The following is a 15266-nucleotide window of genomic DNA, read 5'->3' as shown; positions in this document are numbered from 1 at the left end:
AAGACTCTGACACTGATTGGGAATAATTTGAATATCCAACAGCAGTCAGCATCTTTTATCTTGAAAATAGTGATGTTTCCCCTCAGCCCCATTCTGTAGCATTTGGCTAACCACATGCTAACAGGGGCTAGCTTAGAAGGACGAGAGACTTCCCTCACTGTCTTGGATATAATTTGACTACCACTACTCTTATCTCTGAAGGTGAAGCATTTTGGAAACATGGTGAATGTCATTGTTTTCCACCATGTTTTAGTAGACTGTGTAATGAGGAAGTTTCAGTTCCACACATCTCACCCCCAACTGTTGTTACCAGGTTTAAGTTTTAAAACACCTTTACAGTTTTGGCTTTTACAACTGAATTCCATAGGTCATCACTGCTTGTTGAACACACACACACACACACACACACACACACACACACACACACACACACGGGCAGGGGTTACCTATTCCCAATGAATGGACTTTGTGGTTAAGCCAAGCAATGGGTCTTTGTAGAAAGTTTAAATTTGGAGAGACTTGGCCAAGATGTTTGACAAAGAAGGTTAGAGGCCTCACTGCCTGACAGGACTGCTTCAGTGCCGCATGGTGTAGCGTTCTGAGGCATCTGAATTCTTAGCATAATGGAAGTTACTTTGCCTTCTATTTCTATACATCAGTACTTTACAAACTGGGCTTAAGGCTGCCCTCAGGAACCACTGGACAATGTTTAGAGACATATTTGTGGTCCCAGATGGGATACAGATGCTACTGGTGTCCAGTGAGTAGAGGCAAGAGATGCTAATAACCATCTACACGGGAAAGCTCTACGGCAATGAAATATCTGTCACAAAGGCCACGAGTGCCAAGACCATGAAACACTACCTTGGCCTATAGCGCCATTTCCTTCTTAGTATATACTTACAATTCTTAGGTTTGCGAATCTTCAAATCACCAACCAATAACAAACATCACCCATGTGAATGTTTGTAATGCCTGCATGGCCCTCAGTTGGGTAAAAGCAAACTTGAAGAGCATGGACATGGAAGGTCATGGCACTTGAATGGATCACATCCCCCTTCACACCTTTAGAGCAAGCAGGATGGACAGTGTGGTAGCTGGAGAACCATGGAGATGTTGATTCTTAAACCTTCCCAGGGACACTGTTTGCCATTACTGATGTTCTCCATGCTGTGTTTATGACCTTTCCAATAGCATTAGTGTTCAAGGTAGTCCTCATTGAAAAGTAGTCCAGCCGTAAATCCGATTCATTTGTTTCGGCCTCTAATTTTCAGCGTGTCTCTGAGAATAACTAATTTAGTATGGATTGCATCGCTTTCCCCGTTAAACTCTGGGGATTGCTTTTCTTACTTCATATTCTCTAAAGTTAGTGTCTCTAAAGTTAAAGTAAGTGTCTCTAAAGTTAGATGAGTCCAAAGAGTCTCTGTGATGGTTTTCCTTTTTCCGTTTTGCATCTTCTAATTACTATAATTAATCAAATATTTCTCGTTAGTGTATTTCTCTCTGATTCTTTTTTTTTTCCCACATGGTTCTTTTTTCCTCTATATTCCTATCATAACCTTTTATCTCAGAAGCAGAACTAGCTATGCCCCAACTCTTCTAAGTATGGTTTTCCAAGTCTTGTATCTTCTCTTGTGTGTGTGTGTGTGTGTGTGTGTGTGTGTGTGTGTGTGTGTGTGTGTGTGTGTGTGTATAGAAAAGCCCCTCTCTTGTTATTCCTTTAGAGAACATTGTATGGGTGACTTGGGAGACTCAAGTCCCCAGTTTAAATGGATTTTCACCAGTGGCCCAAGGGAAAGTTACCTCTGTCTTTACATTGGCATATTCTAAGCTTAACTATCTTATGGTACATGGGGAAGATGTTTTGAAGACATTCATGTGTTAGATGCTCCTCTTTATAAAATCTAGATGCATGACCTAGACTGTTTGGTAGTCCCTCAGCTAAGTCATACTTCGGTCCATGAGTATGGGCTGACATGGTATGTTTACTGCTTAGCCCGGGGAGGTATGAACACCATTCCCTCCCCTTCAGGGAGTTCACAGTGTTATGGGAATGGACTTGGACAACAGGCAGTGACTGACCCCGAAATGAGTGGGAGGTGGGAGGGTAGAGAACAAATACAATTGGGTTGAACCCATCACAGAAGAATGGCAAGCAAAGAGGGGATCGTCCAGGAAGAGGCAGAACTAAGCAGCTCGGTCGGCTAGCACTGAGACGCCACGTTCCTTCCTTGTTAACAAACACCACGGTGTTAGTGCTTCCCAGTGTCTGCAGTATCTGACGGCTCCTCTTTAAAACACATTAAAAAGCATCTCTAGGCATGAGGTAACAATGATCCATCACCCAGTCTCTGTTTTTAAATTAAGTAATTAAATGCATCTCCAATAATGATAGAATAAAAAATTGTAACTATTAATTTGTCACCTGCCACAAAAACCTTATCTTTACCTATTTTCTTTAACATTGACGGCGCATCCAAATGCTTCTGAAAACAAAACCGAGAGCAAGTTTCAACAACTGGCTTTTCTACTTGGTCGCTTGGTTTGGGTTTTTCGAAAGAAATAGTTTGAGGTGTCCTTTTAAATCCATTTGTCCCTTTAGTCATCCTCTCCCCCATGAGATGGGTACAGGACAACTAATGTGCCACCTTCAGTCATTTGAACAACTGGTGTAGGATTGAATTTGAAGCTAAGCCTTAAGACCAGCAACCATTTAACAATGTTTTCCTTCCCAGTCAGCTTAAATGATATGTGCAGTATGCAAAGGAGGGACTCATAGCGAAGCAAAGCATGATCAAGTCTTTGGATCCCCAGTCAATTCAGTGAGGCCACTAATGTAAGCTTTCTCACACTCAGGCTTTAGAGAGATTTAGCTTTTAACTTTTTTTAAAAAGTTTTCTGTTTCTCATCTGGTTCTTGATGCTGAGATTCGTTGAGCAAGGTGATCCAACTGGGGAGGAAGAAGGTCCCTGTCACTTTGCCCTGTAGTGACTGGTGGCCCGGGTCCAGTGTAACACAAGCCCCAGAGATCTGCATGTTATGTTCATTATAATGTGCAATCTTTTTCAGGTGTTTAATAGGCCACAGGGGAAAAAAAATAATACAAGTAGCTCAGTCTGTTTCTGAAGTCTGTGAGATGATTCTGTTTTTTCAGCCCGTGATTTGTAGACTTGGGGATTTTGATCTTTCCTTGGTGTCCTGGGTTGCGATGATATCCCTTGACATTTGATACAACCACAGATCAACTCCGGGTCTATGTGTATTTGGTCCTTTAGAAAATGAAAGCTATCAGATAAAACAGGATGTTTGCTTGACCATTTTGAAGTTCTGAAAGCACCTCCCTTGCGATATTGTGAGTCTAACATGACTGAATGCGGCCTCCTTTCTTCCCCGGCCGCAGAGCTACCCATCGCACTCCTCGGCAGACATCAACTCCAGTCTTCCTCCGATGTCCACGTTCCATCGAAGTGGCACAAACCATTACAGCACCTCTTCCTGCACACCTCCTGCCAACGGAACAGACAGTATAATGGGTGAGTAGTGCACATGCCAACCCAGAACCCAGTGTTCCGTGGCGCAGTTTAATAATGAAGGCCCTGTCTCTTCTCATAATGGAATTATAGGCAGGCAATAAATTTTTGCCACATCACTGAGTGAACAGATGAACGTATTGAATAGGAAGACTCAGTGGCTTGCCACTTTTTTTAGTGACAAGAAACCGAAATTTGACTTGGTTGTCTGCTATGAGTCACTAAATGAGAGTTTAAGTAGACCCAGACTCTCTTGTATCTCGCATTCTGAAACATCAGGCAAGCAAAGTTTTCTTAAAACTATTCATAGAAGACCAATGAGATATGGGTTCTGTTTCTCCTTAATACCAGTATTTGTCCATCACGTTCCAGAGATTGACCATCATGCTAGGTTTCTAACCATGCAGTCACTCTAATAGCTAGAAGAATTGAACTTTCAGAGATTGTAGAATTATGGAATCCTCGAAGAGAAACAGCCCTCGTTCACGTAGGAAAGATGTCTGGCTAACAGTGAGCCCAAAATTACTTCCTGTGGGCTTTGTAATAAGTTTAGGCTCAGGAAGATTGTTGCTGCCAAGTGTATCATCCGCTCACGTCCTCTGATGTCTGTGGTGATCTGTTAGTACAGCTGGATCTCTGCCAGTACTGTTATCCTGAGGGAAGAGCTAGTCAGGGCGTTTAGCTATCCCTAAAGGGAAGATACTGGTTGGTTGGGAGGTGGCTCAGCCTTGACAAGCTTTTCATTCTGTTGTACAGCACACCTAGATGCTCCAGGGTCGTCACAGAACCCAAGACTTTGCTGGTCACAGCCTACTCTACTTTAAGGCTCACTCGTCAGGTGCTTTGGATAGTTTTCTTGCGGCTGTGACAAAATACCTGGGAGAAGCCACTTGTAGAGAGGAGAGTTTTGTTTGAGCTCGTGGTTTAAAGAGACACAGTCTGGCATGGCCTGGGGCCTTTTCCTTGGAGGGTTGCCCTGTAAATTATTACATCTTAGTGGATCAGACAGCAGCATAAATGGGGCTAGGCTGTCCCCAATTGCAGTGTGCCTACAGTGGTCTGTGTCTACCGCCCAGGCCCTGTTTCTCACAGTTTCTAGAATCTTCCAAAACAGCACCACCAGCTAGGAACAAAGTGTTCAGATACGTGTTCACATTCAGACCGTAACAGCTTGGCCTTTGAGATCATTCACAGAGGGTCACTGATGAGAAACTCAGGGTTTGTTCTAGAGAGAACATCATGCTGCTGTTTATTGCATGAGCTTTTTGTAACTTTTTTTTCTCTTTTTCCTTTGAACTTTGGGAATTGCGTGAATCACTTACGTGGGAGAGTTTTTGGTGGAAGAGATGGTATTAAACTGTTAAAATATACTCTCTAGCCAACCAACACTGTGCTTCTTTATTCGTTAATTTATTTCACACTTGAGATGAGCCACCTAGCAGCCCTGTCCTATCACATCTCACAGAGAAGCAAATTTAGGAATGAGTTTCCATTTCTGGAACTTTCCATAAGAGAACCTTCACAAGTTAATGTTGCACCCCGCCTGACCTTGGAGAGCTACGGCCAGAGGTCACATGGGAGAAGTTTTATTAGCAACCAGTGAAGTTCGGGCAGATTTGAAAAACAAGAAGAAAGAAAGAAAAGTGCAGAACTGAAAGACTGAAAGAGGCACATTTCACTTCAGTGTGGTTTGACAATGGAAAGCCCCTTCTGCAGTCATGAGGTCGGTTATACAGAATGGCCAGTCATTCATCCTTGTCCATGACAGGCTTCCTGTCTACTTGCGGTTTGAGTCATTTTCTTTTTAAGGAAGATATGGAGGTGGAACAGACCTCCGAGTTCAGGAAAACACATTTGGGCACTCTTTCAGAAAGGATCGTGCAGACCTGATCTGCAGTCTCTCTGTGAGTGATGCGTATATCACTGGGTAAGAGAGGGATTGTGCTCTGTGAGTCCTGAGCATCTTAGCTGCCCAATACAGTCAGAGTGAGGATTGCTTGTGTTAGATGGCCCTATCGCCATCGGATAATGGACAAATAGCAGTAGTCTGAGGACAGTAGAAGGATGGGTGAGCCCTACCCATGAAGAGCCTAGCTGCGTGCTAAAGACGAATTTGGCTTTAGGTATAAGCCTCAAGGCCCTGTTAAGTGTCCAGTCAGTAGTAAAGACCTCCAGTTTAAAAAGAAAGATAAGAAGCTCTTAGAACCCAGACAAAGGACTTTTAAGAAATCATTATATAATAATTAGTATTCCTTTCAAAAAAAATCTTATTAGCCAAAAAATATGTTAAGAAGCATCATAATCCCTTAGGAAATAAGTCCATCTAGCAATTCAGCCTGACAATGAAAAAATGCTGTAATTCAGTTTGCATAAATACAAAAGTGACTTTAAAGCTACTTTAAGGGAGAAAGTTCTTGAATGCTCCAGTATGCTCTGTCTTAAAATACCATACTCTCCAATTCCTTGCGTACAAATGCAGAGGGGGATTGAAGACCAGTTGTAAGCCTCACTCTCCTGGCGCTCTGGCACTCATATGTCTTCCTCCGTGCAAGTCTCCTCGGCTTTGGTTTGGCACGTGGAAGGAGGCAGTGATGGCAGCATGGCCGCAGAACACGAAGAGAAGCATTCTCTTCTGAAGTCAGTGCGTTTCTCTAACAAACAGTGCTGGCTAATAGGATACATCTGTAGGCTTTGAAAATATTTGGCCTATACTCCTCATTCTGAAATGCAGAAATAAAAAGAAATACTACATTGCCTGTATCTCAAAGAACAAACAGGGCTAATTAAATAATTGGTAAATAAGGAACACATAGCCCAACACATGTTTGAGATTACACACATGATCCTGGAGGGGAAAAAAAAAAAAAACCATCAGAGCACTAATGCCACAAGAATGGGTCCAAGCACTAACTCAAGGACAGCCCCAGTCTTCAAGTTTCCTTGGCACAAAGTTGCAAGGCACTGCAGCTCTCTGAAACATAGCACCGATATCTGCAGGACTCTCTGGGCTCAGAAAGGCTGTCCCCGTGTCTCAGTTTCACGTGATAATATTCCACCATGGTTGTCAGCCATTGTCCTAAACCTCATAGAACCTCACAGTGTCTAGGCGTGAGGTACAAGCTCTAGAACTTCACAAGGCCTGCATTTCATTTCGTGTCCATTCGCTGCGTCCCGAATATGGACAGCGCTCACTTTGGTTGGGGATGGTTCATCCCTTGTCCTGCTGACACAACTGGCCACGCCCTCCTTTGGTTTGCTCCTTTGTTTCCTTTTGCTCTTCAGTGTCCAACTCTAGTTCTTCTGAGAAGCGTTTATGAAACTTTTAGTGACATAGCCATTCATGGTAAAATATTTCTCTGTGGCTCATGGCCCGCGCCCGCTCCTGTTCTGTCTAGCAAACAGTAGCACATTCCGGAGTCAGACCAGCCACTTCTGGATAGGAAGGGTCTCAGAAGCACCCTGGAATAAACGAGGTCAAGGGGGTACAGCATAGGTCAGTGAGGCCAATAGGACACATCACAGACCTCAGCTGGCTTGGCACCTGGGCAAGGTGGGAACTGACCAGGGACCTTTAGAAAGTTACATCTGAGTTTTATTGTTTCGTCCCTAAATACCCTTTCAATGCCAGGCAGCTGGCTTGTGTCAGAAGTGGTCCAGCCCAGACCACCTTGATCCAAGGAGGCACTCAGAGGAAGTTCCTAGACGCCAGCTGCAGAATAGAGTTGTCTACAGAGTAGTACGCCTTGCTGTCCTCCTACTTCCTTCCTTCCCGAATAATCAGCTCTTGCTGATCAGGAGGGAGAGAACCTTCTGCTGTAGGATAGGTCGGTGAGGTTCCCCAAGCCTGACCACCATTCTGCAATCTGCAGATTCCACTCAGAGTCTCCGTCTGAATCCATCAGCCACACGCTCTTTGAGATTTGGGACCACAAACCTTCCCCATCCCTCGCAGGGAATTGGGCCTATAACAACATAATGTTTTACAATACCCACTATTGTTTTATTAGTCTTTAAGTGCAGAAAAAAGATGCTATTTCCCATGTTTTTAAACCTCAAACCAAGTAGTGTTGAAGGAACAGGGCAGTCAGTGTGATTTAATGCCCCATATGTTAAAGATTACTCTGAAATATCTATCTGGTTCATGAATTAATCTGGCTTACAACTTTCACTCCCCCTGACGTGTTCGTGTGACATGAAGCATGTTGGGATGTGGCTTTCTAGTAGAAACATTGTCCTTTTTCCCTAGAGAGCTCGGTTTCATAGTAATTCTTTCTTCTTATTATTAAGCTAATCACACATTATCCAGCCTGTGTTTTATTAGGATCGCGAGCCTTCAGATGAACTTGGGTGATGACCAGGCATGGAGTGAAGAGTAAAGATTCACTTTATCCAGCTTCCGGTCTGTAAAGACCACCAATGGAGAGCAATAAATGGGTTTGATTCAAGCCTCTCCCCCATTTCCTGTCAGGAGGTCCACCTTCCCCCATGTATGCCTGGAGCCCTTCCCACACGGAGTTAGTACATCACGCCCCATGTCGGGGAGTCTTCTGAAAGTCTTGGAGGAGCATTGGCAACGTTCCATTTAAAGTCATCTTTGTGGACAAACTCAGGACGTTGCCATGCCTCTCAGGGTCACTGAACACACATCAGAAGAGCCTCGTCTTAAGGCAGTGTTTGTCTGGAGAACACACCGACTTGTACTTCCCCTGTCCTTTGATGTCCCCTCTTCCCTGCCGCAGGTTACGGGTGTGCAGTAAAGGGGAAACATATTTTCCAGATTCTGGTTTTCAGAGCTGATCCCCAGACACCACTTGTCCTGGTATTCTGTTTGGGGTGTGTTGCGATGGGAATCACCGTTTTCCCCAAAGCGGACACTCGTGGAGGGTGGTCCAACACTGAGCACAGGATATGAAACCTTCGTGTGTGTTTCATCTCGCCAACAACAGCACCTGTGTTTGAGTCCTCCCAACAATACTTGCGTGGCTAGCAGTTATCAAACGCTCCTCCAAAATTACAGAGCTTTTCATAATTGCTCATCTCCCATTCATATTTATGTTGTGCCTCTACTTACAGCCTATTTTGTGTGTGTGTGTTTTCCTCTGTTTTGATTTTGGACTTTTTTGTTGTTGTTGTTGGTTTGTTTTTTGTGTGTTTTGGTGGGGTTGTTTTTTGGCTTTTGGTTTTTTGTTTTGTTTTGTTTTTTCTGTTGAGCAAAAGAAATCGATTAGAACCCAAGTAAAATAAACTAGCACACATAAAGACAACAGGTTTCAAGTTTGTTTCTGTGACGTGAACATCAATGATTCCTAATAATATACACGGACAAAACCCAGGTACTAAAATAGTAATGAAGTCCTAATATACTGGAGCCTGAAAGGTGGATTTGATATGTGTTTTGCTAAGCGTGACCCACTTTCCAGTACCAAAACCAAATATTAAACCATTTGAGAATTAAAAACATATCTCCTTCCTAAGGCCGTGCGTCCGTTTGTATATTGGTCACACAAACAGAGAGAGACATCTTTAAGAGATGACCAATCTTGTGTTGAAAATGTGTCCCCTCCGTGTTTCCTGGAACAGAACAAAAGATATGCCCAAGTAAACGAGTAGACTGGCCCCAGCAAACTGCTTTGAAATGTAAGCCTTTGGGTTGGGCTGTTCAGCTCTTGCAAGGTAAAATGGCTTTGAATTAAAAAAAAAAAAAAAAAAGTCTGTTCTTATCAGTGGCTTACATGAATAGCCTTTGTAGTTTTCTGAAACATTTTTATGACCAGATGAGGTAAGGACTTGATTCTGTTTTTGATTCAGCTTCCTGGGTCTTAATATCTCTTTGTATAAAGAAGACACTAATAGCTTAGTTTAAAAGGCTCAGTGCTTTAAAACAAAACAAAAAAACAATCGCACTGGGGCTGGAGAGTTGGCTCAGCATTGAGCCCTTCTTGTTCTTGTGAAGACCCAGATTCAGTTCTCAGACCCTATAGGGTGGCTCACAGCCGTTTGCAGCTCCAGTCCCAGGAGACCCAGAGCCTCCTTCTGACCTTCCTGGGTACCAGGCACACATGTGGTACACACGCACACCATAGAGGCAAAAGACTCAGACACGTCAAATAGTAAAATAAACAGGTCTAAAAACTTTGTTAAATCACCCTAAAATATCCTTTCTTTAAAAAGTATGATTTTTTACGCGATGCATAATTTACTTTGTGGATATTCTTAAAACGAGTTCGGTGGTTTTGTGGGTCTTCCTGATTTGTATCTTGAAATTGGATGGTTGCAGTGATCGATTTTAATTTACAATTTCCATTTTCAAATTGTTCAAAAGAAGAGTCAGTCTCCTGAAAGCTACTGCTATGGGCGATCTCTTTTAATTGATAAGCTTTTGTTCTTTTTTGTTTGGGTCCTTGGTCAGTAACTGTGGGTTTGTTTTCTTTTTAACCAATGTTTCTCTGAACATTCACTTGGTGAAGATCTGTGTAAGAGTCAGGCACACAGCATGGGTTCTTTCAACTGCAGTCGCCACTTAAGCATAAAGTAATGAACAAATGATATTGCTTGATAGGAAAACAAGAGTCGCTCCCACAGAGAGGGGGAAACACATTGATAGGACGCTCTGTATCCTCTGGAAATCATCACAGTCCTTTTAAAACCATCTTCAGTTGTTTCTAAAACCCTTTAATACAGAAATTCCCATTTTCATACTAGAAAGAATTTCAGGGTTTTTTTTTTGTCTTAAATATTTAATGCACTTGATACCTTTCTAAGGTGCTCTCTCTTTTGTATCTAAGTCTATGATGCCAGATACACGTTCTGAGAATTTGTCCATACCTGTAATCTAGTGTGTTCAGATAACTTGCGTACGCCATTCATTAGTAACAGGGGAAAGAAGAGGTTTGTTTCTCTGAAGGTAATTGTGTCTGCTTTGGGACACAGGTGGCCCTCTTCAGTGTTCCAGGAATGAGCAAATGAGTTGGAGGGGGTAGGCTCGGTTGTCAAGAAAAGCCTATAGAAGAGCTTATTGAACCGATACACCCAGCATGCAAATCTATGACAGTAACAATCATACCTAAGCTACAGTAAGCAGAGACCCAGAGAATGAAGGCAGGGCCCAGAGAAACTGTGGATCTGACATCTGGAGCTGTGGTCATGCCCCACCGCATCCTTGGGTGTGAAAGGAGATGATACAGGTCACTTAGCTAAAAGGGTCCCCTGTTCAAGATACAGACTGAGGGATTTCACTGTCTTTATAGCATACGGTGAAACTTGGCTTGAATTCATGGATTGACTTCATGTGTCCTTTTCCATTCCAGTCAACAGTGAAAAGCAACTCCCATAGCTCATTAATAGACTACCCTTAAGTCTATATGTTAGTGTCAAGGTGATTAGTAAGGGCAAAACTCCCCAAGTCCAGCCAATGTCTCAATGAACAGCTCTCAACACCACCCGGCCCATTTTCACTAAATAGTCGAATGGCTCCTTATCCTCAGCAAAGGAGTTGGCTGTGTTATACGCTGGGACATATGCGTTATTATTAATGACACCTTTCATTCATATATGGAAAGGGGATACATAGAATAATAAAAACATTTTTTTTCTTCATTAGCAAGACCACTCTGTGGCACTGAGATACAAGCCCCCGTTTCCTGTCTATCAACTTTTTCTTTCTTTGACACTAGGTATAAGATATTCGTGAAGATAATTCAATTATATATAAAGATACATTGATCTTTGAAGACTTTTAAGGTCCTGTGAGTGTCACACCTCTCTTAATGATGATGACCACCAGGGCTGGCTTGGTTCCTGTCACCAGTAACTTCTCGTCAGCAACATGGGGTTGGGGGAGTAATGGCAGAGGAAACACTTTGTCTTCAAACCAAGGTGTCAGGTTTATATTTTATCTGAAAAAAAAAAAAAAAAAAAAAAAAGTAACATGAATATATTTGACATCTACCTCAGCAAACAAATTAATGCTAATTAAAGATTAATGTGTTGTAATTAGCATTAAAAATGCAATTAAATTGTGAGTAAATGGACCAAGAATAGAAAACTGTTAGACGTCTCCCTGCCTGGTTTTCATATTCTGTCTTTTGTTTTTGCAGCTAACAGAGGGACTGGTGCAGCAGGCAGCTCCCAGACTGGAGACGCTCTGGGGAAAGCCCTGGCTTCGGTGAGGAAATATTGACTTTGGACTTCCGTGGGCACGGCTCCTAGCACGGTGAACTTTAATCAGAAGTGGACATATGGAATTTTAGAAAATAAATGCAAATAGCTTTGATTGGGGGGAGGGGTGGGAGGTAAGAGTCGCTGAGACTTTTCGAGGGAAAGCCATTTTACCTCCTTCGGCTAGCCTTTTTCATCTTCCTGTCTCCCTGGTGCTTAGCCACCTTCAGTGAGGGCCTGGGGATACCCTCTGGGCCTCTGGGCTCATAGAGTTTTCGGCATGAGTTTCTATTTTTTTCATCTCTAAAGTGTGATAGATGCCCGTTGGCTAGCTAAGACCGACTCTTCAAGAGTCCGTTACAAGACGTTTTGGAAAAGCTACTTGGAGAAAGAAATGACAACCACCGAGGTTCACGAGGGACTTGTCACTTCATTGGCACCTGAGGGACTTAAATTCTTCTCTCTGTCCACCCACTGCCTGCAAGCTGGGGTTGAATCATCCCCGAGTGCTCCCCAGGGACAAGCCAGTCCCTTGCAACGCCGTCCATCATTTATACTTTTAAGAGGAAATTTGTTCTCCTCAGATTCGTGTCTTTGGTTGCCTTTACCCTCCCATGGTGGACATAAAATAAGGCCAACTAATACCAGCCTTGAATTCTAAGGGAAAGTACTTATTTAGCCTGGGCTTGCCTGTGTCCTGCTCTCCAGTGCCCTAATTAGAGTAGACACAATGCTGCCCAGCCCCTTGTTTTTGTGGAGGAAGAAAGGAAAATTAGAAAGCGGTACGTCTGGTTCGCCCAGAGCCACCCAGCCAGTTAGGGTGGGAAAGGGATTGGACTTGAAGCTGGCTGAGCCCGGTTCTTTCTCCCACTGTCCCGCACCACCAGAGTGATTCTTTTGAAACTCTTGAAGTGACTGTCGCATTCTCCCTTTTGGAACGTTGGCAGGACAGTTGGACGTTGCATGCATTTTGTGGCTCGCGGGTTTTTAAGGATGAACTGCATGGATGCTTTTTGTTGTTTAAAAACTGTTTATTCAAAAATCAATGCGAGTCTCTTTCCCTCTCCACTGTTTCAAGATCTATTCTCCTGATCACACGAACAACAGCTTCTCCTCCAACCCTTCAACTCCTGTTGGCTCTCCTCCTTCACTCTCAGGTACTGTGTTCTGAACTCTTATTTCACAGTCATAACAGGTGACAGAAAACACCTTCTGGACACCCAGAGCCTATAGAGATCTCGAAACATAGCCTGCTCACAGGGAAGCAGAGTGGGTGGATAACAGATTATAATCTGAGGGCGCATTTGTACCCAGTTTTTTAAAAAGTGGATGAAAAGCCATTCCTTGAACTCTTTTTAGTTGTACAGATGTTCAACAGCCAGATTCTATATTCCAATAAGATCTCTCCAAAAACAGTAGATGTAGCCATGAATATCTAATACTAAGTTACTAAATATAGGCTATGTAAATGAATCCCTTCCCTCAAGACATTTGAGCCTTCTTCCCTACATTGAAATATTTAGAGGAAAGCACAGTTTTGTATATGAATTGTTCTGTAATTGTGTGAAGTAAGAGGGATGTTTGTCTTTAAAATGTAATAAATTACTATGATGTATGGCTTCTAATCACATGACTATAAGCGGTACAGTTATAGAGCAAATCATTTTACTTTTCCAAGGTACACTTGAGTGACCTACTTTCACTCTTTGGTCACATGACCTTGTTCCGTGCATCAGTTCCTCGGAAAGAAGGGAAAGTGGCTCCCATACGAAACTGTCACATGTACCTAACCTCACTGGGATTTAGAACAGATTTGCCCTGCCTAAGCGTTGTCTCCCTGAGTCCTGCTCTGTTCGTCCCCTGTGTGCAGCCCTCACACGCCTCCCTGTAAGCCGATGAGTTCCCTCGTAGAAAGCAAGGGGTTTCAAAGTGCGAGGCTCAGAAACCATGGCGGCAGCCCAGATGGGATTACAGCCTCTCTGGTGTAGGAAGCTCAGAGAGCAGGCCAGTGAGAGGATCACCCGGGTCCTGAAGTCGGTCTGTTCTGGGTGACCATACTGAATCCGGGAAGAAGCAGGGGGTTTAAGACCGTAACAGAATACCCCACCACCCACCACCCGCCCTCCGCCCCCTCAGCCATCGCGCAAATGGAAAAGAAAGCTCAGGATTGTGCTCTTCTGTCTTGGCGCCAGAGTCTTAGGCTCAGAAAAGAAAAAAAAAAGTCATCTCAAATATCAGTCTCCCAATCCAGGGGAGGATTGAGCACAAAGGACCCGAGACAATAACGGGAGGGGAGGATGGAAGGAGGTAGAACACCACGTTCACCACTTCAAACAAAGCAGCTACTTCCGTGCTCTGCAAGTGTGGGAACAACCACTGTCCGATGTCCTGGTTTTGTGCACAAGTGTACCGAAGTGAGGGAGGGCTGGGTGATTTGCCAAGGCCGTGCCAGTTACAACGAGAGACGTGAGTGCTCGGGAACCTGGTGCGCATGCTCCTGCTGCTGCGCTGTACGTGAGGTTAGGGAGGTACATTCAGAAACCCACCACAGGGCCTCAGGCTCTGCAACCTGCTGTAGGTAGAAGGCGCCCAAAGCAAGCACAGGGGAGCCACTTTTTTGGGTTCTCGTGGTGCATTTTGAAAGACCACATGTTAGAAAGAAAGAACTTTTATGAAGATATAAACAAGGGGACAGATTGCTATTTTCACACCAGCGGCTCTGTCCAAATTCTGTCAAGAAAAGTAATTGAACAAAATATCCTATTTTTGTTTAGCATAAAAATACACAGGCATACCCAGAAAAGACAAGAAGAATGGATTTGAAACGTGCCAACAGCACCAGGGCAGAGGATCTTGAGAGAGCACAGTTATTTGTTTTTATTGAATTAGAGACTTTATTCGTTTTCTATAGTGGGTATTAATGCTACAATTGGTTCCAATTTAAAAGTGATTTTTATTTTATAGGTTGGATATAGGGAGTATGTTCTGAAAGGATCTTTGGAGCAAACTCTGTAGCTCTTACTGTTAGGGAGTTTTGTATCTTTTGCTTTAGTGAAGTGCTGTGAACTAACCTTATTTGCTCCAAAAGTTTCTGAGGGGATCCATGTAAGAGTGTGAACAGAGCATGTGCTTAGCACGGAACCTGATCCCCAATCTCTAAGATAAATAATAAATAAATACATGTTTAAAGGTTTATCTCATCCCACAGACATTTCTAAAACAAGAGTAAAGTTCTCCAGTATCAACATGGGAGTTTTGGTTGAACACGTGTAAAGACCTGGCCCTCCCCCACCTCCTTCAGACTCTTGAAAGCACCACAACTTTCCAATCTCCAGTGACAGATATCTCCCAAAGGAGTCCTGCTAGCTGAAACTTAGATCCAATAAAATATTCCTTTTTATAGAGCAGCCCCAAGACACTGAGAGCCAGCCTATGAAAAGACTACATGTTTTACCTTTAAAAGATGTCCCTGGGCCTCCATTTTTTCATCTGGGAAGGCTAAGTGTATTTATCATGTTGACTGACAGAAATCAACATGGCTTCTCTTTCGGTATGGGCGGGTTTAAGTGCGCTCAGCCC

The 15266-nt window shown here is 43.4% G+C and overlaps 1 protein-coding gene across 1 annotated transcript in view; it reads left to right on the top strand.

Annotated features, from left to right (window-relative positions):
* The window catches only part of Tcf4 (transcription factor 4), a 345858-nt gene that overhangs the window by 296022 nt on the left and 34570 nt on the right, over positions 1-15266 (top strand). The window contains exons 11-13 of the mRNA XM_032885763.1: positions 3401-3533; positions 11627-11694; positions 12766-12844. Coding sequence (XP_032741654.1) covers positions 3401-3533; positions 11627-11694; positions 12766-12844 — 280 coding nt within the window. The remainder of the gene's footprint in view (positions 1-3400; positions 3534-11626; positions 11695-12765; positions 12845-15266) is intronic.

The sequence above is a fragment of the Rattus rattus genome, chromosome 15 (assembly GCF_011064425.1).
Source record: "Rattus rattus isolate New Zealand chromosome 15, Rrattus_CSIRO_v1, whole genome shotgun sequence".
In the NCBI taxonomy this organism is placed as follows: Eukaryota; Metazoa; Chordata; class Mammalia; order Rodentia; family Muridae; genus Rattus; species Rattus rattus.
This window is presented reverse-complemented; position numbering and strand designations above follow the sequence as displayed.